Raw genomic sequence first — 27,479 nt, 5'->3', positions numbered from 1 at the left:
ATATCTCTCATCAGTCATCAATCATCACTATTCTATGGGGACTCCGTGGAAGAATGGATATTTGTAGATGAAATAGCTTTTTAATTTCATGATTATTTGTTTATTTTGAATGAATTGTTAATGTTAGATAGATAGATAGATACTTTATTGATCCCCAAGGGGAAATTCAAGGTCCCAGCAGCTTAAGACACCACACACAACATACAGTACAATGTAAACAATGTAAACAGGAAAATTAAAAAGCAAATCAACAATCAACATGACTAAAGGAGCAGTAGAATAGTATAGATAAGGTATGCATGAATGTACTGAGGATTGGTACTGTGATCCAGTCTGAGGTGTGTGTCAAGTTGGTAGTGCAAATAAGTCCAACAGTGCAACAGTGCAAGATTAAATTCTAGTGACCAGTAATAAATATGTACAGTACAAAATGTAAGCATAGTAATAATAATAACAGTACTAATATAAATATATGGACAATTAAAATAAACTTAACATAGTAATAATATAAGAGTTAGACATGAGGGTAGACATGTAAGCCATGCCATGTAAGTGTATAAGAGGGTGGAGGTGCAGATATACTATGCATAGAAGTCCAACTCTCCTTTTCCCTTCAGTGAAGCATTGTACAGTTGTATGGCCCTGGGTACAAATGACTTTCTCAGTCTGTCTGTTGTGCATGTCATGGAGCGTAGTCTCCAGCTGATCAAGCTCTTCTGCTGTATGATAGTGCTGTAGAGTGGATGACAGTCATTGTCCAGGATGCTGTGTAGCTTGTTCAGAGTCCTTTTGTCTGATACTGAAGTGATGCACTCCAGATCCGCTCCCACAACAGAGCCAGCCTTCCTTACCAGCCTGTAATAAGCACCCTGTAATCCTTCCTTAATAAGCACCCTGAGGCCCTTATATGCTGAATATAGCACAGCTGACTTATACTTACATCATTCAGGTTGAACTTTACTACCTTCAGCTGCAGCTGATCTGGTTTCAATGGACATGCGCTCAAGATGACCTCTGACCTGTTAGACTGTTGAGAGTGTGATGACCTAGTGTGACTGGAGGGGATACCCTGCACACCTGCAGCTCAGTACCTGTGCCATATCATACCCTGCACACCTGTGCCATATCATACCCTGCACACCTGTGCCATATCATACCCCGCACACCTGTGCCATATCATACCCTGCCCATTCTCCAGTGTTGTGTCATACATACCCTGTCCATTCTCCAGTGTTGTGTCATACATACCCTGCCCATTCTCCAGTGTTGTGTCATACATACCCTGCCCATTCTCCAGTGTTGTGTCATACATACCCTGTCCATTCTCCAGTGTTGTGTCATACATACCCTGCCCATTCTCCAGTGTTGTGCATGAACAGTCACTTGGCCACTAGATGGCGCCCTTCCTCCGTGGCTGGGGAGTTCTTGCTGTGTTCTGTCAGCTGGGGGAGACGTTCTTGATGGACGGCCAAATCAGAGCAGTGCAGAACAGCCTCCGTGCCCATGGTAGCGCTCATCTCTCAGGCCGTTTTCCACCGCGTTTTTGTTTAGAATTCTTTGAACATTGGCGTCAACGAACCCAGTTCCGCCGGGTTTGCCCTGACAAAGGTGCATCATCAACAGTAAAGGTAATAACGTCTGCAGGATAGTGCTAATTAGCCGTGTAAACTGCTAACTAATGTCTGTAGTGTGGTGCTAATTAGCCGTGTAAAATGCTAACTAACGTCTGTAAGTGTGGTGCTAATTAAATCACGTTCCCAGCTGGTTTTTGTTTGTTTGCTTTCAATGGTTCAAATGCTGGTTAGCAAACAGGAGCAGAGGCGGTTCTCTGTCGGTGGAAAAGCGCACAAGACACGCACAGGAAAGGACACCATGCACTCACAATACGGATTCTTCAATGTCCAATGAACATTTTATTATAGTTAAATTGTTACAGCTGGATAATGAAACATGTCTATCATTATCAAAAGGGCATACGTGCACACGCGCGCGCACACACACACACACACACACACACACCATTATCAAAAGAGCATAGAAAAAGTTTTGGTCACTATTTACAAAAACCCCACAGACTATTCACGTACAGGAAGGAGCCAGCCTGCGCTAATGGCAGACATTCAGAGCAAGACGGACAGGGACCACGCACGCACGCACGCACGCACGCACGCACCCCCCAGACAGCCTCCCTGGGACAGGGCCGCACTCACTCACACAGTAAAATAGATTACTCTGTAAAATGAAACCTCCAGAGGACGACACACACACACAGTAAAAGTAAAATAGTTTACTCGGTAAAATGGACACCCTTCCACACACACAAAAAATAAAATAGTTTACTCTGTAAAATGGACACCCTTCCACACACACAAAAAGTAAAATAGTTTACTCGGTAAAATGGACACCCTTCCACACACACAAAAAGTAAAATAGTTTACTCTGTAAAATGAACACCCTTCCAGAGGAAAGTAAGGGCAGGCTTGTGTGTGAGATTATAAAAGCAGTAGTCATGAAAATAGGCACACACACACACACACACACACACACACACACACACACACACACACACACACACACACACGTACACGTACACGTACATTTCTGCTCTCTGTTGTAAAAACATCTAGATACACATTCCAGCATCCATGGTACCCATGGTAACACCTTTAGTATCCATGGTAGCGAGAACAAACACCTTGAGGAAGGGAATGCGCTCCTGTCCAAAAGGGTGTGTGTGCGCTGGACAACAGGGCAAGAAACGCAACTGGACTAGTCTGCAGTTGGTAAACAAAAAAAAATTAACAAATAAACTTAATCCTGTGACCTAACCTGGACTTCACATACCCAGCCCCCCCCACACACACCCACACACACACACGCCCACACACACACGCACACACACGCCCACACACGCCCACACACACACGCCCACACACACACGCCCACACACACACGCCCACAGCTCATATGTCCATTTAGAAACACAAGTCATTTTTAAAAAGCGAGAAAAGAAGCGGCTTTAGTCTTCGTCGTCGTCGTCGTCGTCGTCATCATCATCACCTTCGTCCTCAGGATCTCGTTTCCTCTTCTGCCCCCGCTCCTCATCTGAAACAGAGTCACACACACACACAGATCACCACATGTTGCACACACACAAATCACATGATGCACACACACACACACACACACACACACACACACACACACACACACACACACACACACACACACACACACACACACACACACACACACACACACACACACACACACACACACACACACACACACAGATCACCACATGTTGCACACACACAAATCACATGATGCGCACACACACACACACACACACACACACACACACACACACACACACACACACACACACACACACACACTTCATACTCACCGGCGTCGTCCTCATCATCTTCACCTTCGTTCAGATCATCCTCCTCCTCCTCCTGTCAACACACAAGTTTCACGTCACGCCGCGTTTCACACACATACACAAGTGCCCAGTTTGCGTTTGCTGTGTGTGTGTGTGTGTGTGAGAGACGCAGGGGAAGGGACAGCTCACCTCTCCACTTAAGTCATCATCGTCCTCCCCCCCACCCTCCTCATCATCCTCTTCGTCATCATCATCTTCATCCCCTGGAGCTGCATCTTCATCATAGTCCTCCTCTGCTCCTGCACACACACACACACACACACACACACACACACACACACACACACACACACACACACACACACACACACACACACACACACACACACACACACACACACACACACACACACACACACACACACACACACACACACACACACACACACACGGATTCTTTTAATGACTCATAGAAATATTATCAGGTGCACACACACTGCACGAAGACTACACACTTAGGGGGCTTTCACACCACTAATTCGATTATTTGGTCTGCTTCAGGCAGTGAAATTGTTATTATGTAGCATATAGACTACAGTGAGGTCCGCTTTCACACCAAAAAACGAACCAAAATTGGCCTGATTGATTTTTCCTCGATGTTTATCTTCCGGTAGAAATCGGCGCCAATTTTGACTCACTATTTTGACCTACAGTCTATGGTTTGGACCCCAGTTCGCGTTCTCACCAGAGGGACCGCACCAGAGGTCGACTTTTGGTGCGGAGTCAAGCGGACCGAGACCTCCTCTTTTTGGAGGTCTCGGTCCGCTTGTTTTGGTGCGCACCCGAGTGCGATTAGTGCTTTCACACCAACGAAAACGGACCGAACTAAGAGGTTTTGGTACGAATGGACCGTTTGGTGCGCACCAAACGATGTTGGTGTGAAAACACCCTTAGTTCTTGTTTGTGAGGATCAGCTGGCTGGCAATGCTGATTACATCACATCACATTACATTTAGCACAATGCTAATTACATCACATCACATTACATTTAGCACTGGCAATGCAAATCACATCACATCACATTACATTTAGAACAATGCTAATTACATCACATCACATTACATTTAGCACAAAGTGACTTACATACTGTATGTCAACTACACTACAAGGGATTACATTGTCATTACATTGTCCCCGGAGCAACTTGGGGTTAAGTGCCTTGCTCAAGGGCACAACGGGGAAGCCGGGAATTGAACCCACAACTTTCAGTCTACAACAATAGCCCAGCTCCTTAACCACTACACTACTACTGCACACTAGCCCAGCTCCTTAACCACTACACTACTACTGCACACTAGCCCAGCTCCTTAACCACTACACTACTACTGCACACTAGCCCAGCTCCTTATCCACTACACTACTACTGCACACTAGCCCAGCTCCTTATCCACTACACTACTACTGCACACTAGCCCAGCTCCTTATCCACTACACTACTACTGCACACTAGCCCAGCTCCTTATCCACTACACTATCAATCCACTTAGTGTGGGCAAGTACTTTTCCTTCTACTCTTCACAAATTGCTGGTCCTCCAAAAACGTTTTGTCCGAATTGCAACCTGTTCTGAATGCACACTAGCCCAGCTCCTTAACCACTACACTACACTACTACTGCACACTAGCCCAGCTCCTTATCCACTACACTACACTACTACTGCACACTAGCCCAGCTCCTTAACCACTACACTACACTACTACTGCACACTAGCCCAGCTCCTTAACCACTACACTACACTACTACTGCACACTAGCCCAGCTCCTTAACCACTACACTACACTACTACTGCACACTAGCCCAGCTCCTTAACCACTACACTACACTACTACTGCACACTAGCCCAGCTCCTTAACCACTACACTACACTACTACTGCACACTAGCCCAGCTCCTTATCCACTACACTACACTACTACTACACACTAGCCCAGCTCCTTAACCACTACACTACACTACTACTACACACTAGCCCAGCTCCTTAACCACTACACTACACTACTACTGCACACTAGCCCAGCTCCTTATCCACTACACTACACTACTACTGCACACTAGCCCAGCTCCTTAACCACTACACTACTACTGCACACTAGCCCAGCTCCTTAACCACTACACTACACTACTACTGCACACTAGCCCAGCTCCTTAACCACTACACTACACTACTACTGCACACTAGCCCAGCTCCTTAACCACTACACTACTACTGCACACTAGCCCAGCTCCTTAACCACTACACTACACTACTACTGCACACTAGCCCAGCTCCTTAACCACTACACTACTACTGCACACTAGCCCAGCTCCTTAACCACTACACTACTACTGCACACTAGCCCAGCTCCTTAACCACTTCACCACCCCGATGTTCGACGTACCATCTTCGTCATCGTCGTCTTCGTCGTCCAGTCCCTCCACGTAGCCCTCTGTGTCTGAGTCGGGCGCCTCCTGGTCCTCCTTGTCGTAGCCGTCCAGGTAGGTGAGCTGTGGGAGGAGCTGGAACACGTTCTCCCGGTAGTCATTCAGGTTGGTGACCTCACAGTTGAACAGGTCTAAGCTCTTCAGGCTCTCCAGCTTCCTCTAGAGTGGACACACACACACACACACACACACACACACACACACACACACACACACACACACACACACACACACACACACACACACACACACACACACACACACACACACACACACACACACACACACACACACACACACACACACACACACACACACACGGGTTAGAGTGGACACAGTTGAACAGGTCTGAACTCTTCAGGCTCTCCAGCTTCCTCTAGAGTGGACACACACACACACACACACACAGTCACACACACACACACACACACACACACAGTCTCACCAGAGGTTCGATGGTGCTGAGGTCTTTGATTTTGTTCCCACTGAGGTTGAGGTGTGTGAGGTTGGAACATTTTTCTGACAGAACTTCCAGGCCTCCTGAGATGCGGTTGTCACTCAATTCAAGCTGAAATTAGCACATAACCAATTTGATCAAACTATTACAACATCAAGAACATTTACTTAAAGGTAGGGTATGGTATTTTTTGGCCATTTTTGCAAAATCACTTGAAATCCTATTGCTAACCCACTTACAGCCACTGAGTTGGAAGCACTGAAATGGAAATTAAACACGTCATCTGTGGAACGGGCAGGGCTCGAGAAACTCCAGCCAATTAGATTCTTTACCCGCTACCATCACTTCATAGCTCGTTCGTCAATCTAACGGTCTTCCTCCTCTTCCTCTTCCTCCCCCCCCCCCCCCCCGCACTCGTGACTCTTTTGTGCACATAGCCTCGGCCTACTCAAAGCTGGTGAGCTGCGTGCTAAAATGAAACCAACTACTGTAGGCTTACTGTACGTCCCCCTATGTTCCCCTCTACTGGAGGCTATGTTCCCCTCTACTGCACGTCCCCTATGTTCCCCTCTACTGGAGGCTATGTTCCCCTCTACTGCACGTCCCCTATGTTCCCCTCTACTGGAGGCTATGTTCCCCTCTACTGCACGTCCCCTATGTTCCCCTCTACTGTAGGCTTACTGCACGTCCCCTATGTTCCCCTCTACTGCATGTCCCCTATGTTCCCCTCTACTGGAGGCTTACTGCACGTCCCCTATGTTCCCCTCTACTGTAGGCTATGTTCCCCTCTACTGCACGTCCCCTATGTTCCCCTCTACTGGAGGCTATGTTCCCCTCTACTGTACGTCCCCTATGTTCCCCTCTACTGCATGTCCCCTATGTTCCCCTCTACTGCACGTCCCCTATGTTCCCCTCTACTGCACGTCCCCTATGTTCCCCTCTACTGCACGTCCCCTATGTTCCCCTCTACTGTAGGCTATGTTCCCCTCTACTGCACGTCCCCTATGTTCCCCTCTACTGGAGGCTATGTTCCCCTCTACTGGACGTCCCCTATGTTCCCCTCTACTGGAGGCTATGTTCCCCTCTACTGTACGTCCCCTATGTTCCCCTCTACTGCACGTCCCCTATGTTCCCCTCTACTGCACGTCCCCTATGTTCCCCTCTACTGCACGTCCCCTATGTTCCCCTCTACTGCACGTCCCCTATGTTCCCCTCTACTGTACTTCCCCTATGTTCCCCTCTACTGTACGTCCCCTATGTTCCCCTCTACTGTACGTCCCCTATGTTCCCCTCTACTGTACGTCCCCTATGTTCCCCTCTACTGTAGGCTTACTGCACGTCCCCTATGTTCCCCTCTACTGGAGGCTATGTTCACCTCTACTGCACGTCCCCTATGTTCCCCTCTACTGCACGTCCCCTATGTTCCCCTCTACTGGAGGCTATGTTCCCCTCTACTGCACGTCCCCTATGTTCCCCTCTACTGGAGGCTATGTTCCCCTCTACTGCACGTCCCCTATGTTCCCCTCTACTGCACGTCCCCTATGTTCCCCTCTACTGCACGTCCCCTATGTTCCCCTCTACTGCACGTCCCCTATGTTCCCCTCTACTGCACGTCCCCTATGTTCCCCTCTAGTGGAGGCTTACTGCACGTCCCCTATGTTCCCCTCTACTGCACGTCCCCTATGTTCCCCTCTACTGCACGTCCCCTATGTTCCCCTCTACTGCACGTCCCCTATGTTCCCCTCTAGTGGAGGCTTACTGCACGTCCCCTATGTTCCCCTCTACTGCACGTCCCCTATGTTCCCCTCTACTGTAGGCTATGTTCCCCTCTACTGTACGTCCCCTATGTTCCCCTCTACTGTAGGCTTACTGCACGTCCCCTATGTTCCCCTCTACTGGAGGCTATGTTCACCTCTACTGCACGTCCCCTATGTTCCCCTCTACTGCACGTCCCCTATGTTCCCCTCTACTGCACGTCCCCTATGTTCCCCTCTACTGGAGGCTATGTTCACCTCTACTGCACGTCCCCTATGTTCCCCTCTACTGCACGTCCCCTATGTTCCCCTCTACTGGACGTCCCCTATGTTCCCCTCTACTGGAGGCTATGTTCCCCTCTACTGCACGTCCCCTATGTTCCCCTCTACTGCACGTCCCCTATGTTCCCCTCTACTGCACGTCCCCTATGTTCCCCTCTACTGCACGTCCCCTATGTTCCCCCCTACTGGAGGCTATGTTCCCCTCTACTGCACGTCCCCTATGTTCCCCTCTACTGTAGGCTATGTTCCCCTCTACTGTACGTCCCCTATGTTCCCCTCTACTGTAGGCTTACTGCACGTCCCCTATGTTCCCCTCTACTGGACGTCCCCTATGTTCCCCTCTACTGGAGGCTATGTTCCCCTCTACTGCACGTCCCCTATGTTCCCCTCTACTGGAGGCTATGTTCCCCTCTACTGCACGTCCCCTATGTTCCCCTCTACTGTAGGCTTACTGCACGTCCCCTATGTTCCCCTCTACTGGACGTCCCCTATGTTCCCCTCTACTGCACGTCCCCTATGTTCCCCTCTACTGTACGTCCCCTATGTTCCCCTCTACTGCACGTCCCCTATGTTCCCCTCTACTGGAGGCTATGTTCCCCTCTACTGTAGGCTATGTTCCCCTCTACTGCACGTCCCCTATGTTCCCCTCTACTGGAGGCTATGTTCCCCTCTACTGCACGTCCCCTATGTTCCCCTCTACTGGACGTCCCCTATGTTCCCCTCTACTGCACGTCCCCTATGTTCCCCTCTACTGCACGTCCCCTATGTTCCCCTCTACTGCACGTCCCCCATGTTCCCCTCTTGTTGTGTCACTTAATTTCTATACAAACTAAGACAGCTGATTCCTACATTAACTCAAGTACCCACGCAATAAATAAGCTATGCAGCAAAAATGACATTTTACCGTGACTCGAAGAGTGTTGTAAACCTTACACTGACACTTAACCGCTTGGGGCTTCAGTGGAATATAGGCGAACCAACAGGTCAGCACCACACTCGGAAATTTCAGGAGGTAAAAGCCCCGGTAAGAACCAAACCAGATTCTGTTCAAATATACACACCCATGGCTACTGAAAAATGAAAGGTTCATTTATCAAACGTTGTTTTGGTATATTAAAAAGAATCATTGGTTTTAGAAATTGGTGCTTTTACGATAATGTATAAAATCATCTGCCTTCTGGGATTTGTGGAACTATTACCTACAGCCCTTTGGAGGTGAATAAAGAATGTAAAACTAGTTAGCTAAGTAAGCTGCTTGGGGAAGTTGATGTGAGCGATTGTATGGAGACTAGAGCTATAGTGCTGTGCAGACGCCAGGCTGGCATATGGAGACTAGAACTCATAAGTGCTGTGCAGACGCCAGGCTGGCATTTCACTTCATACAGCTCAAGAGTGCCTAGCCTGGCGCGCTCTCGCGCATCTGAATTCTGGCTTGTGCATGAATGCGCGTCCATGTCCTTCGAATGGAGGCGGGACTACTCAGTTGTCTATTTTCCAAATCTGCTGGCCGTTTTGTGAATTCCACACCCAACCTTTAATCAAACTATTAAAACTTGACTTGACTCAAGATGCTACCCAACTCCTGGTACAGGCAATAGTCATCTCTCGACTTGACTACTGTAACGCCCTCCTGACAGGTCTCCCAGCCTGCGCTGTTAAACCCCTTCAAATGATCCAGAATGCAGCAGCACGCCTGGTCTACAACCAACCCAAAAGGGCACATGTCACCCCACTGCTCATCCAGCTACACTGGCTACCGCTGGCCGCACGCATCAAATTCAAGACTCTAACCCTTGCCTACAAAGTACTCGCCGGCTCTGCCCCCACCTATCTCAATGCCCTCATACAGGCATATGCCTCCACACGACCGCTGCGCTCCTCAGCTGAGCGACGTCTAGCTCTTCCACCAGCACGCGCAGGCCAATCCAAACTTTTCTCATCTGTCGTCCCTCGTTGGTGGAATGCACTATCTGGTCCAACTAGGGCAGGAACATCCCTAGCCATCTTCAAAAAAGGTCTGAAAACCCAGCTCTTCAAAGAACATCTCCTCTCATAGCACTATTTCAGACAATCGCACTCACTCATGCACTTATTCACTTATTATGCACTTACTAGACCCACTGATGCACTTATTGTATTTATTTATTGTTGTTCAAAATGCTCTTAAAAATCCTAATTGTTTTTTTTCCATGTTGTAAGTCGCTTTGGTTAAAAAGCGTCAGCCAAATGAAATGTAATGTAATGTAATGTAATGTAAAACATCAAGAACATTTACTTAACTTAACTATAGAGATGTGCTTTTGAATTATAGTATAGTGTTAGTAGCAGTGTAGATGTGATTAAGTCACTGAAGACATATCCATGTACAAACCTTTTTGAGTTTACTCAATTTCGGCAAATTTGCAACTGATGTTAAGCCCACATTTATGGTGCTTAAAAACTCCAGCTCTTCAAATTCATCTGTGAGGCCTTCGATTTTCCCTTCATTTGATCGGCAGTTATCAAGAACCAGCTCCTTGACCTGAAACACAACACGAGCACCGTTAGCACCTCTCACACACACTGCTACTGGGCTGCCACAGCCAACCTTAGCATGGAGCAGCCCACACACACACACACACACACACACACACACACACACACACACACACACACACACACACACACACACACACACACACACACACACACACACACACACACACACACACACACACACACACACACACACACACACACACACACACACACACACACACACACACACACACACACACACACACACACACACACACACACACACACACACACACACACACACACCTCAAAGCAGGGTTGACTCCTGAGGACATTCACACTGCTCTTAGTCTAGCAAGCATGTGTGTGTGTGTGTGTGTGTGTCCACTGGACTCTGTTCTGCATCTCATTGAGGACATTCACACTGCTCTTAGTCTAGCTAGCATCACACCGAGTCAAATCATCAGTAAGGGATGACAAGAGTGTTGCTTGCCGTAACACTTGGACAAAAATGCCTTAATATTTCACCAGGACAAGGAGAAATCTACCAAAACAAAGCTGTTTTTCAACTCTGTGCCAGAATATGTGAATAGTCCACAATGTGAGAAGAACGAATAGTCCATATATCTAATGAAGGTAAACAGTTATCTAAAAATATTCAGCATTGTGTGCAGCATACCTTGGAACACTAAGAAGCATGGGAAGAATGAATCAAGGGATTCCAACAGGACAAGTCTCAGGGTGCGTTCACACCACCAGCTCGATTATCTGGTCCGCATCAGGCAATACAATTGTTATTATGTAGCAAATAGACTTTCACACCAGCAAACAAACCAAAATTGGCCCTTTTGACGTTTCATCAATATTTATCTTCCGGGACCGGTAGAAATAAGCGTCAATTTTGACTCACAATTTTGTTTCCCCAGTTTGCATTCTCACCAAAGGGACAGCACCAGAGTCTGGCATTTGGTGCGGAGTCAAGCAGACCGAGACCACCTCTTTTTGGCGGCAAAGATCCTTAATTACTGACAAGATAGAGCAACATAATGCATCTCTATGGGAGAAAAATTAGAACAGTTCCTGTCTGCTTAAAGAGGTGTGTCGCAAAGACGTCATAGTGGGATATCGATCTCTGTCAGATTGGCAAGCAGTTCAGTTCGAATGTTAACAGGTCTGCTTAAAGGGGGATTTAGCCCCCCTCCCCTTTGCGAAGACAGAACGCGGAAATTATTGAGCGTTTGCGCCTCTCGCTCCGCTTTAACCCTCTCTGTTGGCGGTTTCGGTCTGCTTGATTTAGTGCGGACCCGAGTGCGACTGATGCTTTCACACCAACTGCTGTTAAGCACCCTAAAAAAGGGTTTCATCAGGACTAACTGCACAACAGGTCTGTTACTGTCACTGTTCCCTAGATTACTAGCAGACTAATTGCACAACAGGTCTGTTACTGTTCCCTAGATTACTAGCAGGACTAACTGCACAACAGGTCTGTTACTGTCACTGTTCCCTAGATTGCACGCAGGACTAACTGCACAACAGGTCTGTTACTGTTACTGTTCCCTAGATTGCACGCAGGACTAACTGCACAACAGGTCTGTTACTGTTCCCAAGATTACTAGCTAGAATGTGCTGGAGCTCCATAGCAGAGCTGCAGGTTATGCTAGTATAGTCTGCCCAGTCCCGGAGAGACCTGAGGAGTTTAGACCTGTGTCCACTCTAACCCCTCTGTGTGCGTGCCTGAGGAGTTTAGACCTGTGTCCACTCTAACCCCTCTGCGTGCGTGTCTGAGGAGTTTAGACCTGTGTCTAAATGCATGCGAGTCTTGAGCCTGCAAGGTGGCATACATCATGTTCCCACTGATGCAGCGCAGGCGCCAATAAACAGGTGTCACGGAGCTAATTGGCATTAATGCAGCGCACTCTGGAACACACGAGCTCCCGAAAACAGTCTGTTCCATCTCGACCTCCCATTGATCACTGGTGTTGAGCTTATAATTATTTTATTAAGTTCTTGGCAAACCACAGTGGCTTCCGACGTGTCGCGTCTTGGCGTACAGTTAAATCGTATGTTACATTTGCAAACCATACTAATAGCCATGAAAGAGCAAATTCATTTTTAAGACGTGGGTAGCAGCCGCTTCCACATTACACTACTTCCGTTTTAAAACATACTGAATGGCATAAGGATGCTTGCTTGTAACAAGTTTCTGTAACGCACGATTTTATTTGGCTAACGTTTAATGCAAAATGGCCGACGACACTGATTCCATATCCATAGTATGTGTAAGCAAATACAAGTATATTTCTATCGTATTACACTCCGAACTTCATAGTAAACCAATTTAGCCAACATTATCACTTCGGCTTAACAGAGCATCCGTGCCACTTGTGCTACCAAGCAAAGACAATAGGTGGCATAGGGCTCAACCAACCACGCGACCGCACAGTAAAATCAACTGGGTGATCTAACCGCGGAAACTGAAGATATTGTTTTCAGCTCTTTGACATTAACAGACAGGCCATTTTTCCGGTCAAGTAGATGGTGTAGTTAGTTAATCAACCACTAAAATGGCGGCATATAACGCAGCTGTTATGCTTACCAGGACAAGGGTACGAAAATCATAGCGCGCCGTATCCTACCTACACAACCCGACATATTTTTCAGTACATGAGTTTGTTCACTTATCCTGAAAGCAGTTCCTGCTTGATGGACCACGTAGGGGAGAGTGGGGTAATGTGAGACACTGGGTAATGTGAGACACACCCTGTATCTAGGCAACAGAACACATTGGTGCCCATGTGAGCATTTTGTTTTCAAGCCCTTCCCATTTCCCCTTGGCCATGAAGGAGAGAAGCTCGTTTTGCTGAGGTAAGCATGTTTTTTCCCAAAAAATGTTTTTTGTGCATGTAAAAGTAAATTTTCTTGCTGTCAACTTAATCAGCTGCTGTGCCAAAACGAATTGATTCAGGTAGAAAAACGTATATCATACCTGTTGATGAACTAACAACATATACAATCATGTGATGATGCTAGCTGAAGGTTAGCCTGAATTGCTTAGAGAGGTCATTTTTTCTAAAATGGTGGAGGTGGGGTAAAATGAGACAAATGGTGTGGGGTAAAGTGATACAGTGACTCACTTTACCCCACCATGAGGCACAAGTTAAGTTTAGTTTTAAACATATTTTAATGTAATTAATCATTATTATTTTTATTATTTATATATTATAATATATTATAATATTTATATAATGTATTAATTATCAATAATCTTCATTATTATTATAATTTATTACATATGAATTCATATGTAATGTTACATTTTTATTTTAAATGTGATGAACATTGTAGAAAAGCCATCATGCCAAGGCAATACACCAGGAAGACAACCTGGGGCAAAACACCCCTCGAGGAGATGGAGAGTGCAGCTGCTGAGGTCAAGGAAGGAAAGAAGTCTATCAGAACAGCTGCAAGGGACAGAAATATTGACTCCACTTGAGTGCCGTCAACTTGCATTTGAATATGCAGAGAGAAACAATATCCCTGTCCCTGCCAATTGGTCAAAGACACAATGTGCAGGTAGCTAGGGTGCAAGAGATCACATGATTATATAGGTTAATTAAGGCCTAACTACTAAAGCTATCTTAATCTTATAATAATAATGATTTATCTACTCTAAGTGAAGATTGGTTTTGCAGCTTCCTAGCACGTCGCCATCTCTCTGTCCGAACTCCAGAGGCAACATCCCTGGGAAGGGCTACAGCCTTCAATAAAACCACAGTCAGGGAGTTCTTTGACAATCTGGCTGTAGTGATGGACAGATGACAGAATTAATCATTTAGTTGCAAATGCTTTACGGAGGCTTTACCTGTGAGATCTTTGATTCTGATATGGTTCTTACTATGCCTCTCATCTTTAACAGGCATGCATACCCTCCACACATGATTTATAATGTGGATGAGTCAGGTGTCTTTACAGCACAAAAGCCACAGCAGGTAAGCTACACATGGACACTAGAGGGCAAATTAAAGGAACACTTCACCATTTTTTTCATATTAAACTGTGTTATTTCCCTAATTAAGACGAGTTGATACATACCTGTCACGTTTCACATGGAGGTGTTTGGTCACTTCTAACTCAGTTTGGATCCTAATGAATGCATTGGGCTAGCTAAGTGCTATCAAAGTTGTGCCGCGCGCCAGAGCCAGTGAGTGCACGCATTGAAGCGTGAGAGGTATGTATCAACTTGTCTTAATTAAGCGAATAACGTACGGTGAAGTGTTCCTTTAAAGTGCTAGTAGGCTACATATTAAAAATTCTGGTACATATTAGGTTAAGAGTATGGCTCTAGTAGGCTACACATTAAAATGCTGTGCACAGTAAAGTGTTGGTACATGTACAATGCTCTGTGAATTGGATTAAATTAAAAAAAGATGTGGCATATGTTTCCAAAGCAGATGTGGTGAAGAAGATGCCTGAACCTAAGAGGCGTGGTGGAACCACCCGTAGAGAGCAATTGTTCATCTTCGCCTGCAAGAGTAGAGAATGACTGATGCTCTAATTTAGGATCTAGTCCTGTTGAGTCCCAGGCTGTTCTGGCTCTAAGGGTCCTGTGTTCTGACCCACAGACTGTGTTCTGTTGGCTGAAATTGTTTATTATTATTATTATTATTATTATATGTGTGTGAGGCTGTGTTCAATAATATTTTTATATTAAGACTTTTATACAGCCTACAGGATATTTTGTAGTGTATAAGTTGAATTACAGCAAGGTGATTTCTATCTCTCAATTGAATGTTAATTAAACATTTTGAATTAGCCTACATTATGTTGTATTTGATTTTGTTTAGAATCACTTTCAAGTGCTTAGGAAATAAAATGCTTAATTGACCAATCCCCATGATTCTATTACTAGTCAGGATTCTAACTGTTACAACATCTGTTGATGTTTCAGAGTGGAAAAACTATGTGAATCAGTTTACCCCAAGCTGGTTCACTTTACACCATTGACTTTTCTGGTCTGTCTCATTTTACCCCGAAGCTGGGGTAAAGTGAGACACAAGACCACTTTTTAAAAAAACATTATATTGTCACTGCCTTTCATCCTAAATACATTCTGATCATTACCATTGCAAGGAAACATCCTGAATTAATGGGAAATGTGTCAATTTCACCGATATATCATTTAAGCTCGCTTGGAGGGGAGCCAATGTAAAAAATGTCTCACTTTACCCCACTCTCCCCTACGCCGGAACTTAACCGTACGCCTGAACACATGCCTTGTTAACCTTCTCTCACCCGACCAGGGCGCACACACACCAGACAGCGGGCGGAGAGTGATGGTGAACGGCAAGACATGGGGCTCGACTTCTTGGGAGTTATGCGTTAAAGCAAGTTAAAGATTTGTACACATTACCGATGGGATCAAAGGTATACAGTCAATCCTACAATTGACAACACTGGATAAAACGTTGCATTAGTGTTAAGAAAAAGTGTAGTTTACAAACGTTAGAGGTACATTTACGATAGCTGCTAATGTGAAATAAACATTCCAGAACGCAATATCATCTTGATAAGTGCCGCATGTTTTACTTCAAAGGGGTGGTTTTGTTTATAGATAAGATATAACGTTGCATTAACTACTAAAGTATGTTTTTCAAACATTATTGTTCTACACACCGTGCAACAAACGTACAGGTTGGGGTTAACCACAAGCTAAAAGCTGGATAGTCATAGCTACAGACTAATGTTAGCTAATGTTAGCTAGCTTACTTGGCTAACGTTATAACGTCAACGCACCTTCCAACATTGTTTCACAGATTAAATTTAACGCTACATTATCGCCATCACATGTTGACACACCGGAGGATGTTAATGGAAATCTTAACAAACGGCTGATCTTTCACACACCGACAGTTACTCAATAGAAGAATGCCAGAAATGATCAAGTTCTGGCTTCATGCAGTTGTGTGCTAAATGAAAAGGGCGCGCACGAGATTAAAGTTACAAACATGGCTCCACACTGATACCCTTGTTTACTTCAGCCGCCGTCGGGCTGCACACCACTGCATTTACACACAACACAAAGCGCTAGCACATAGTTCTGTGAGCTCAAGAGGGATGACAAATGCCATTCTGGATCTAAGGTAATTCTTCAACAAATGACATCTTGAAGCCGACTACATTTAAAGTCCATCCAAGAACATGCCACATCAACTTCGCTGCTGTGCGCCTTTAACCCGGAGCAAGGGCAGCATCACGCTGCATGCTGTCTTTCAAGTCCAAATTAATTCACCAAAAGGGTTCTTACATCAGATGGTGTCCGATTCCGTAATTCTAGATGAATTCTTTTCTTCATATCCATTTCGGCTTCAGTAAAGCAATTAGGAGATACAGAAACACTTGGACATGCAAAAGCGTTATTCAGGATACCGCCTCTCACTCAGACCTATGACTCAGACACAGGGCACACACTACCTTGATCGCTTTAGAGGGCGGGACATGGTATGTGATTGTCGTCACATACAGCCAATCAATAGACAAGAATGGGTACTTCTAACACTTGCAGACGCCCAACGTCCAATCCTTCAATGAGGCGGAGTTTGGTTGAGAAAGGACTGTTAGTAGTTCATGTGCTATCATCATTTATTAAACAAGTTACCCTCGGAGAAAGTATTTTCAGTTTTGTTGAAACGTGACGTCGCCCGAGGCACCACTCGGAGCAATAATTTAGGGTATATCAACAACTCAAGGCCGTTAATTCACAAGCAAGTAAGCGGACACGAATCTAATTGGAAATAGAGCCATCGTGTCGCAAAACCTGTATGCCATCCCTCTAGATGCAGTTTATTCCATCCAAAACGGAACATTTCTATCTACAGAAAACAACATATGGTTATGTGAGGTGAAATAAAGACAAAACAATAAGAAATGACGGGGTGTGATATCTCTTACTAACACGATTGAAAAGTGCAAATAATCTTGAAAATATGTTCTCGCTGTGTCGGTCTTGTATTCTACATGTGTCCACGAACGAATGTGCAGTCCCCAGCTGTCCTAGAAAGAACACAGCGGACAAGCCCCCACCAGGGCACTCAAGCAGACTGCTGAACTCACTTTAAGATCAGCCCATCTCAACAACAAGATTGACCAGATTGACACATTTTGTTCATCCAGACTGACACCAATTTAAACAAATAAATTGAGAAATCGCTTCGCCCAAAATCGGACGTCACATAACCTTACCAATGAAAATGCAAATTATGGTCCCACCCCCGTAGTTTCGTTGCCAATTAAAATGTTCCAGCTAAAATGGAGAAGACGACACATCACCTGACCTTAACACACAGGCGCCATTTTGTTAAGTCTATCAAACGCATTTTTCGAGGAAACACATTTAACGATTGTTAAATGTATTGAATAAATGAATAAACATTACCCATCATTCAGGCCACTGACGTGAACTCTGCTGCCGTTATAGCTGGCGCAGGAATAGAGCAGAGCCATTGCTTGATTGAGTCACATTGAGTTACATAACCGGCCCGCCCGCCTAGTCCTCTGGCTCAAAGACCACATTTGCAAGGCTTTAGTCGTTTCATTGTTTCAAATGTTCTATTAATGTCGATACATAATAGCCATTGCAGCGAAATACCGTCTTCGGCTGTCGTTGTGTGGCGATTCCAGCCCGCGGCTGCAGCTTTATAGAGAGGCATTGCACGCTGTTCTGTCGTGGCGTGGACGCTTTTCCGCTGGGTGTGTTTCTCTGGCTGCACACTGAACACATTTGCTGCACAGTGCTGCAGCTGCCACAATCGGCGAACTGCGTCCTTGATTTGCGCAAGTTTAATGTATAGCGCAGCTCGTAGAACAGGCGACTGTGCTGCCCTCCTACCAAAGTTTTGTTCTGTGTGCTGCTTAGATTTAAAAAAATACTGTTATTCTTTAGTACATGTAGTAACTGATGTCGGGTCAACTGTCACAGACACTAAAATAGACTTTTATAATGACAATGTTGCATAGGTTGCATTGATAGCAAAAAACCGAACCAACTCAAAGCGAGGGCCTTAGCATCGTTATTGAGCTGCATACAGAATATAACTAACCTATCTCATATGCACATATGTTCAAAGGTCTACAATAAAAATGTGGCATCTACATTAGTCAATACAGCGAAAATATAAAGGCTCCCCTCACCTAGAAAGTTGTGATCTTACTCCACCTAGTGGCGGAATGGATAATTAACCGATGAAATCCAACAGTTGTCACACTATCTTACTCACAATATAATAAATAACCTCACAATAAAAATGGCACGAAGTGGATAGGTGGGCTACATGCTTTTTGTTTGTTTGTTGTTGTTTATTTTGTTGTTGTTTATTTTGGGTAAGATTATTTGAAAGGACAAAGAATTGTTTTTCAGTTTGAGTTTGCAGTCCTGGGGGGTATTCTCATTGAGCTCAATGCAAATCAAACCAGCTAGTAATCTCTAGGTATGGTGTATGTGATGATGTGGGATTTGAATTCCAAAGGCCAAGGGGACTTTCTCAAGGTGCATAGTGTCCTGGATCCATGAAATAACTGGCATTTAAAAAAAATAAATAAATCTGCCTGCCTCTATGGAAATGTTAACACATAGGCTTAACACTTATGACCCCTGTACTTTAAGGATAGCATGTATTTATTTACGATAGATTATTCATTCACAAAGAAAATTGATGTCCTTAAACGTTGGATATTTCCTCATTTGTTTTGTTTAAGGCATTACGATTAATTTCCAAAAGATGATTATATAGTCCTCTTTATAGTCAACTTAAGAATGTGTTCCAATACTTATGGTGGGAGGCACTATGTATACATATATACATATATATATATATATATATATATATGTGTGTGTGTGTGTGTGTGTGTATATATATATATATATATATATATATATATATATAAAAGAAGCCTTTACCCACGATGCCAGAATGGACTTTATACCTTCATTTCATCTTGATTTATTTATTCAGAATCAGCATCAGCATTATTGGTCAGGTTTGCGTGAACAAACACGGTTAATCTTTGTTCTCAAAGTACAACACTCAACAATAACATGGAAAGAATAAGAATGCAGAACAGTACGAATAGTTGCCATGGTCGAGGGTGAGTGCAATAGAGCAATATCAGTATAGACTGAAGTTTAGGATTAAATATTATTGTATAATTGGGAAGCATCTAAACATTTTCATATATATATGTATTATACATATAGAATAGAATAGAATATGTAAGGGATAATCAACGACGCACCCCGTGCGTTTATAGGAAAATAATGCACGTTCGAAGTGTTAATAAGGACCCGATGCCGCAGGCGGAGGGGACTTTACACTTCGAGAAGTGCATTATTTTCATATAAACGCACGGGGCGGAGTTGATTATCCCGCTTATACTACTGCTACTATCACTTTCGTTTATATTGCCGCTGTCTTAGATACAACGTTGTTGTTTTTACCGTTACATTCACATTGGCAAATTAATATTCAAGTGTAAAAAGCCCAAAAGAAGGGAACTACTTCATAGCCGTGCGGTATATAGAAAAATAATGCACGTTCCAAATAGCGCATCACAATAGGAAATTTGACCAAGCAGTGGTATAAACTATATTATATTATTATATATTCCATATGTCCATCTAGTGTAGGCTGTGGGGTGTACAGTAAGTGAGAGGCTAGTGAAGACTGTGGGGTGATAGTGAGAGGCTAGTGAAGGCTGTGGGGTGATAGTGTGAGGCCTGGTGCTGATCTAGTGAAGGCTGTGGGGTGAGAGGCCTGGTGCTGTGTGTGTGTGTGTGTGTGTGTGTGTGAGAGGCCTGGTGCTGTGTGTGTGTGTGTGTGTGTGTGTGAGAGAGGCCTGGTGCTGTGTGTGTGTGTGTGTGTGTGTGTGTGTGTGTGTGTGTGTGTGTGTGAGAGAGAGGCCTGTTGCTGTGTGTGTGTGTGTGTGTGTGTGTGAGAGAGAGAGAGAGAGGCCTGTTGCTGTGTGTGTGTGTGTGTGTGTGTGTGTGTGTGTGTGTGTGTGTGTGTGTGTGAGAGAGAGAGGCCTGTTGCTGTGTGTGTGTGTGTGTGTGTGTGTGTGAGAGGCCTGGTGCTGTGTGTGTGTGTGTGTGTGTGTGTGTGTGTGTGTGTGTGAGAGGCCTGGTGCTGTGTGTGTGTGTGTGTGTGTGTGTGTGTGTGTGTGTGTGTGTGTGTGTGTGTGTGTGTGTGTGTGTGTGTGTGTGTGTGTGTGTGTGTGTGTGTGTGTGTGAGGCCTGGTGCTGTGCTGCTCTTCAGCACAGTGGGGGTGAGCTTGTCAGGCACAGCTGCTGTGCTCTTCCTTCTGAAGCCTGTTGGACAGCAGGCAGGCGTGGCCTTTACAACCACAGATCACCCCAGATCACCGAGATACACAGAGAGATAGCCAGCACATCACAGATCACCCAGATCACCAGCACATCACAGATCACCCCAGATCACCAGCACATCACTTACTTACACACACAGAGAGAGATAGCCAGCACATCACTTACACATACACACAGAGATCACCAGCACATCACTTACACATACACACACAGAGAGATCACCAGTACATCACTTACACATACACAGAGAGCCTACTCATCCCACAGAGCAAGCACATCCCTTACTCATACACAGAGAATCAGGGTCGTCTCACTTCTACAAGGCTGGTTTCTGCAAGCGACCAACGGAGAGGAAATCATTCTCACAGGTGAATGTATTGATTCTTTGGGGGATTGGTGGTTCCATCTGTAGATGACTTTGATCAAAGGCCAGATAATCCAACCATTGACCAGTTAGTATGTATGCCTTTTTGATTTTGAATGAGTGAAATTATTGTACATTTGAAATACAAGACAAAGTACATTTGAAAATACTATTCTACATGTTATTGCATATAGTGTCAGCTGTTTTTATAAGACATGAGCCACTGACATAAGAACCCTTTACTCTGTGGTCTGCTGTTCTAACTGTTGTGTTCTGTGTTCTTATTGTTGTGTTGTGTGCTCTGATTGTTATGTTCTGATTGTTGTGTTCTGTGTTCTGATTATTGTGTTCCGTGTTGTGATTGTTGTGTTCTGTATTGTGATTGTTGTGTTCCGTGTTCTTATTGTTGTGTTCTGTGTTCTTATTGTTGTGTTCTTATTGTTGTGTTCTTATTGTTGTGTTCTGTGTTCTGATCGTTGTGTTCTGATTGTTGTGTTCTGTGTTCTGATTGTTGCGTTCTGTGTTCTGATTGTTATGTTCCGTGTTCTGATTGTTGTTGTTCCGTGTTGTGTTGTGTGTTCTGATGGCTGTGTTCCGTGTTGTGTTGTGTGTTCTGATGGCTGTGTTGTGTGTTCTGATGGCTGTGTTCCGTGTTCTGATGGCTGTGTTCTGTGTTGTGTCCCAGCAGCGCTGCATGTGCACCATGAGTCAGGAGGAGGACGCCCGCTGGCTGGAGTGGGTTACCAGACAGTTTGAGAGTATCGCTGGTGATGACAAAGAGATTGACCTGGACGAGTTTAAAACCGCCCTCAAAGTCAAAGAGGTGATTGGCATCGTGTGATCATGACTGGCATCGTGTGATCATGTGTGATCATGTTCGGCATCGCATGGTCATGATTGGCATTGCGCGATCATGATTGGCATGGTGTGGGCATGATTGGCATCGTGTGGTCATGATTGGCATGGTGTGATCATGGTTGGCATGGCGTGGTCATGGTTGGCATGGTGTGGTCATCGGCCTTCCCTGCACTGTGGGGTGGAAGCTGGGCAAGGGCTGATGTTGTTGGATGTTCTTCTAACATGTTTGTTCATTTGTGTGTGTGTGTGTGGTTGTAGTGGCACAGTCCTTCTTTGCGGAGGGTTTTTCTTCTAACATGTTTGTTTGTGTGTTTGTGTGTGTGTGATTGTCATTTATGTGTTTGTGTGTGTGTGGTTGTTATTTGTGTGTGTGTGTGTGTGTGGTTGTTATTTGTGTGTGTGTGTGTGGTTGTTATTTGTGTGTGTGTGTGTGTGTGGTTGTTATTTGTGTGTGTGTGGTTGTTATTTGTGTGTGTGTGTGTGTGGTTGTTATTTGTGTGTTTGTGTGTGTGTGATTGTCATTTGTGTGTGTGTGTGTGTGTGTGTGGTTGTTATTTGTGTGTGTGTGTGTGGTTGTGGTGTGGCAGTCCTTCTTTGCGGAGGGTTTTTCTTCTAACATGTTTGTTTGTGTGTGTGTGGTTGTTATTTGTGTGTGTGTGTGTGTGGTTGTTGTGTGTGTGTGTGTGGTTGCGGTGTGGCAGTCCTTCTTTGCGGAGCGCTTCTTCGCTCTGTTTGACTCGGACGGCAGCAGCTCCATCAGTCTGGACGAGCTGCTGGGCGCTCTGGACCTGCTCATCCACGGCAGCGAGACCGACAAGCTGCGCTTCCTTTTCCAGGTCTACGATGTGGACGGTGAGTGGACACACACACACACACACGCACACGCACACGCACACGCACACACACACACACACACACATACTGTACTACATCCACTCACACCCTGGGTATCTGAGTGCTCAGTGCCCATTGTTATTAAAAAAAACAGAAGATCTTTCCTGAAAAACATTCAGGCCTTGAGCCTTGCTCAAGTGTGTGTGGGGGGGGGGGGGGGGGGGGGGGGGGGGTTAGGGTTGTTTAGACAAATAAACAAAAGCCAAATAAATAATAAAACAAACAAAAACAGAAAAGTCCACGTTAATGTAGTCCAATTGACCAAAGTCCCATGGCATGGATGGCGCATATAGCTTAATCCGGTTAAATTGATGGCGCTAGCAGGCCGGCTGGAGAGCAGCATAACAGAACAGTCAGAAGTTGTGGGTGATCCTGCAGATCAGCAACTCAGTGGACCCCAACAGCGACAGTTTGCCTTTAGCTTCTGATGTTAGCTGATGTTAGCTCGATCCAGATTCCAGGCAGCAGACCATGGCAGCTCGCCGGCCAGCAGTAGCTCGGCGGTAGCAGCACATCGCCCGCAGTTGGTAGCCGGTCCTTAGCTCTCCTGACCAGTCCTGAAGCGCAGCGCCGCTCACGGATGGAGGACGAGAGGCCCGAGGCAAGAGCTAGCCATCGTCAGCGGTTCATGCCAAACGTTCATGGCATCAGCCAAGTTGTAGATACGCAGCAAAATGAAGACTAACAAAGAGCACAAGACTATCGAAAATAACGTAAACTAAGAGTGAAAACATTTAAATAGACAAATAACTACAAAAAACGAATGGAATAAAACATGAAATTACGAAAATGACATAAAAACAAGCAAAAACATGATGCCAGACGGAGCGGCGTGTCTTGCCAGCGTCCTCGTAACCTAGCAACTGTTGCATTGTATAGCATAATAGCGTGGTATAGCATATTAACATCATGGTATAGTATAACAACATGGTATAGCATAATAGCATGGTATCGCATATTAGCGTGGTATAGCATATTAGCATGGTATTGCATATTAGCACGGTAGCCTATAGCATAATAGCATGGTATTGCATATTAGCACGGTATAGCATATTAGCATGGTATAGCATAATAGCGTGGTATAGCATAATAGCATGGTATAGCATATTAGCACAGTATAGCATAATAGCATGGTATAGCATATTAGCACAGTATAGCATAATAGCATGGTATAGCATATTAGCATCAGATAATCCCAATTCCATCCTCCTCTCAGGCAGTGGCTCCATCGACCCAGACGAGCTGCGCACGGTGCTGAAGTCGTGCCTGCGCGAGAGCGCCATCTCTCTGCCGGAGGAGAAGCTGGACGACCTGACGCTCGCGCTGTTCGAGTCAGCTGATAAGGACAATAGCGGTTTCATCACGTTTGAGGAGCTGAAGGCCGAGCTCGAGAACTTTCCAGAAGTCATGGAGAACCTCACCATAAGGTGTGCACTCAGCACATCAGATTACTAGTTTATCCCCGGCACACTACACCCATGTCCGTGTGATCTGTTTTCTAGACTCTGACTAGATCCCCTGTGTGTGTGATCTGTTTTCTAGACTCTGACTAGATCCCCTGTGTGTTTGATCTGTTTTCTAGACTCTGACTAGATCCCCTGTGTGTTTGATCTGTTTTCTAGACTCTGACTAGATCCCCTGTGTGTGTGATCTGTTTTCTAGACTCTGACTAGATCCCCTGTGTGTTTGATCTGTTTTCTAGACTCTGACTAGATCCCCTGTGTGTGTGATCTGTTTTCTAGACTCTGACTAGATCCCCTGTGTGTGTGATCTGTTTTCTAGACTCTGACTAGATCCCCTGTGTGTGTGATCTGTTTTCTAGACTCTGACTAGATCCCCTGTGTGTGTAATCTGTTTTCAAGACTCTGACTAGATCCCCTGTGTGTGTGATCTGTTTTTTAGACTCTGACTAGATCCCCCTGAACTCTAGAGCCGTGTCTGTGTGATCCTCCTGCCTCTGTCCTTGGCCTGCACACTGTGTGTGTGTGTGTGTGTGTGCGTATGTATATTTGTATATGTGTATTTGTATGTGTGTGTGTGTTTATGTATATTTGTATATATGTGTGTATGTGTGTGTGTGTGTGTGTGTGTGTGTGCGGGCATGTGTGTGTGTGTGTGTGTGTGTGTGTGTGTGTGTGTGTGTGTGTGTGTGCGGGCATGTGTGTGTGTGTGTATGTCTGCAGTGCTGCTAACTGGCTGAAGCCTCCTGCAGTGGAGAACAGACGTCGCCCCACGCCGCGCTACCTGACGCGCGCCTACTGGCTCAACAACAGCCGCAAGCTGCTCTTCCTGTGTGCGTACGCGGGGCTCAACAGCCTGCTGTTCGTCATGGCGATGCTGCAGAATGCGCCGGGTGGTGCCAGCTTCATGCTGGCCAAAGGCTGCGGCCAGTGCCTCAACCTCAACTGCACCGTCGTCATGGTGAGACACACGTATTATTAGCATATTTTGTGACGCAGATTCCCAAAATGCCACTGGGAATACGTCATGTTCTCAATCCTTATAGCATATAAGTATGGTATACCATAATAGCATGGTATACCATAATAGCATGGTATAGCATATTAGCTTGGTGTAACATAATAGCATGGTATAATATATTAGCATATTAGCATGGTGTAGCATATTAGCATGGTGTATTATATTAGCATGGTATAGCATATTAGCATGGTGTAGCATGGTAAAGCATATTAGCATAGTGTATTATATTAGCATGGTGTAGCATATTAGCATGATGTATTATATTAACATGGTGTAGCATATTAGCATGGTAAAGCATATTAACATGGTGTAGCATATTAGCATGGTATAGCATATTAGCATGGTATAATATAATAGCATGGTGTAGCATATTAGCATGGTAAAGCATATTAGCATGGTAAAGCATATTAGCATGGTATAGCATATTAGCATGGTGTAGCATATTAGCATGGTATAGCATATTAGCATGGTATAGCATAATAGCATGGTATAGCATATTAGCATGGTATAGCATATTAGCATGGTATATTATAATAGCATGGTGTATTATATTAGCATGGTATAGCATATTAGCATGATGTATTATATTAACATGGTGTAGCATATTAGCATGGTATAGCATATTAGCATGGTAAAGCATATTAGCATGGTATAGCATATTAGCATGGTGTAGCATGGTAAAGCATATTAGCATGGTATATTATAATAGCATGGTATAGCATATTAGCATGATGTATTATATTAGCATGGTATAGCATATTAGCATGGTATATTATAATAGCATGGTATAGCATAATAGCATATTGGCCAAGGGCTGCAGCCAGTTCCTCAACTGCACCATCGCTATGGTGAGCCACTCACACACATAAACACTCGGTTGTCATGGTGAGCCTCTCACACACTTAAACATGTGGTTGTCATGGTGAGGCACTCATACACATAAACACTTGGTTGTCATGGTGAGCCTCTCACACACTTAAACATGTGGTTGTCATGGTGAGGCACTCATACACATAAACACTTGGTTGTCATGGGAAACAGGAGGTTAAAGGACGTTGTGCCTGGGATAGGGCAGAGGGTATTGATCGTCCATCAACATGGACTTGTTGATGTAAAATCTGATTTTTAAATGTGTGTGTGCGTGTGTGTGTAGGTACTGATGCTAAGGTGCTGTCTAACATGGCTAAGGGCTACGTGTGTGTGTGTGTGTGTGTGTGTGTGTGGGTGCTGATGCTAAGGCGCTGTCTAACATGGCTTAGGGTTACGTGTGTGTGTGTGTGTGTGTGTGTGTGTGTGTGTGTGTTTGTGTGTGTAGGTGCTGATGCTAAGGCGCTGTCTAACATGGCTAAGGGCTACGTGTGTGTGTGTGTGTGTGTGTGTGTGTGTGTGTAGGTGCTGATGCTAAGGCGCTGTCTAACATGGCTAAGGGCTACGTGTGTGTGTGTGTGTGTGTGTGTGTGTGTGTGTAGGTGCTGATGCTAAGGCGCTGTCTAACATGGCTAAGGGCTACGTGTGTGTGTGTGTGTGTGTGTGTGTGTGTGTGTAGGTGCTGATGCTAAGGCGTTGTCTAACATGGCTAAGGGCTACGTGTGTGTGTGTGTGTGTGTGTGTGTGTAGGTGCTGATGCTAA

General features: G+C 45.1%; 2 protein-coding genes and 1 long non-coding RNA gene across 6 annotated transcripts in view; 2 read left to right on the top strand and 1 right to left on the bottom strand.

Moving 5' to 3' along the window:
• Positions 1-1,887: 1,887 nt before the first annotated feature.
• LOC134094551 (acidic leucine-rich nuclear phosphoprotein 32 family member A-like) lies at positions 1,888-18,737 on the bottom strand. 4 transcript variants are annotated; one of them, XM_062548132.1, is made up of 7 exons: positions 18,523-18,737; positions 10,732-10,881; positions 6,313-6,435; positions 5,825-6,026; positions 3,578-3,687; positions 3,410-3,461; positions 1,888-3,105 (listed from the first exon to the last, which is right to left on the bottom strand). In XM_062548132.1, the coding sequence occupies exons 1-7, from the start codon at positions 18,652-18,654 to the stop codon at positions 3,020-3,022; spliced, it is 855 nt and encodes a 284-aa protein (XP_062404116.1). In that variant the 5' UTR covers positions 18,655-18,737; the 3' UTR covers positions 1,888-3,019. The 4 variants fall into 4 exon arrangements, with proteins under 4 accessions (XP_062404116.1, XP_062404117.1, XP_062404118.1 ...); XM_062548133.1 differs by having other exon boundaries at positions 3,410-3,458; XM_062548134.1 differs by lacking the exon at positions 18,523-18,737 and adding an exon at positions 17,182-17,371.
• On the top strand, positions 13,721-15,510 carry LOC134094552 (uncharacterized). Its single transcript, XR_009940452.1, has 3 exons — positions 13,721-13,742; positions 14,794-14,866; positions 15,326-15,510. It is a non-coding gene; the product is annotated as an uncharacterized LOC134094552 (long non-coding RNA).
• A 3,582-nt stretch (positions 18,738-22,319) lies between the features above and the next one.
• Positions 22,320-27,479, top strand: part of nox5 (NADPH oxidase, EF-hand calcium binding domain 5) — a 26,751-nt gene continuing 21,591 nt past the window's right edge. The window contains exons 1-4 of the mRNA XM_062547709.1: positions 22,320-22,439; positions 23,176-23,326; positions 24,585-24,795; positions 25,552-25,789. Coding sequence (XP_062403693.1) covers positions 22,320-22,439; positions 23,176-23,326; positions 24,585-24,795; positions 25,552-25,789 — 720 coding nt within the window. The remainder of the gene's footprint in view (positions 22,440-23,175; positions 23,327-24,584; positions 24,796-25,551; positions 25,790-27,479) is intronic.

Source organism: Sardina pilchardus, chromosome 10 (assembly GCF_963854185.1).
Source record: "Sardina pilchardus chromosome 10, fSarPil1.1, whole genome shotgun sequence".
Taxonomy (NCBI): Eukaryota; Metazoa; Chordata; class Actinopteri; order Clupeiformes; family Clupeidae; genus Sardina; species Sardina pilchardus.
This window is presented reverse-complemented; position numbering and strand designations above follow the sequence as displayed.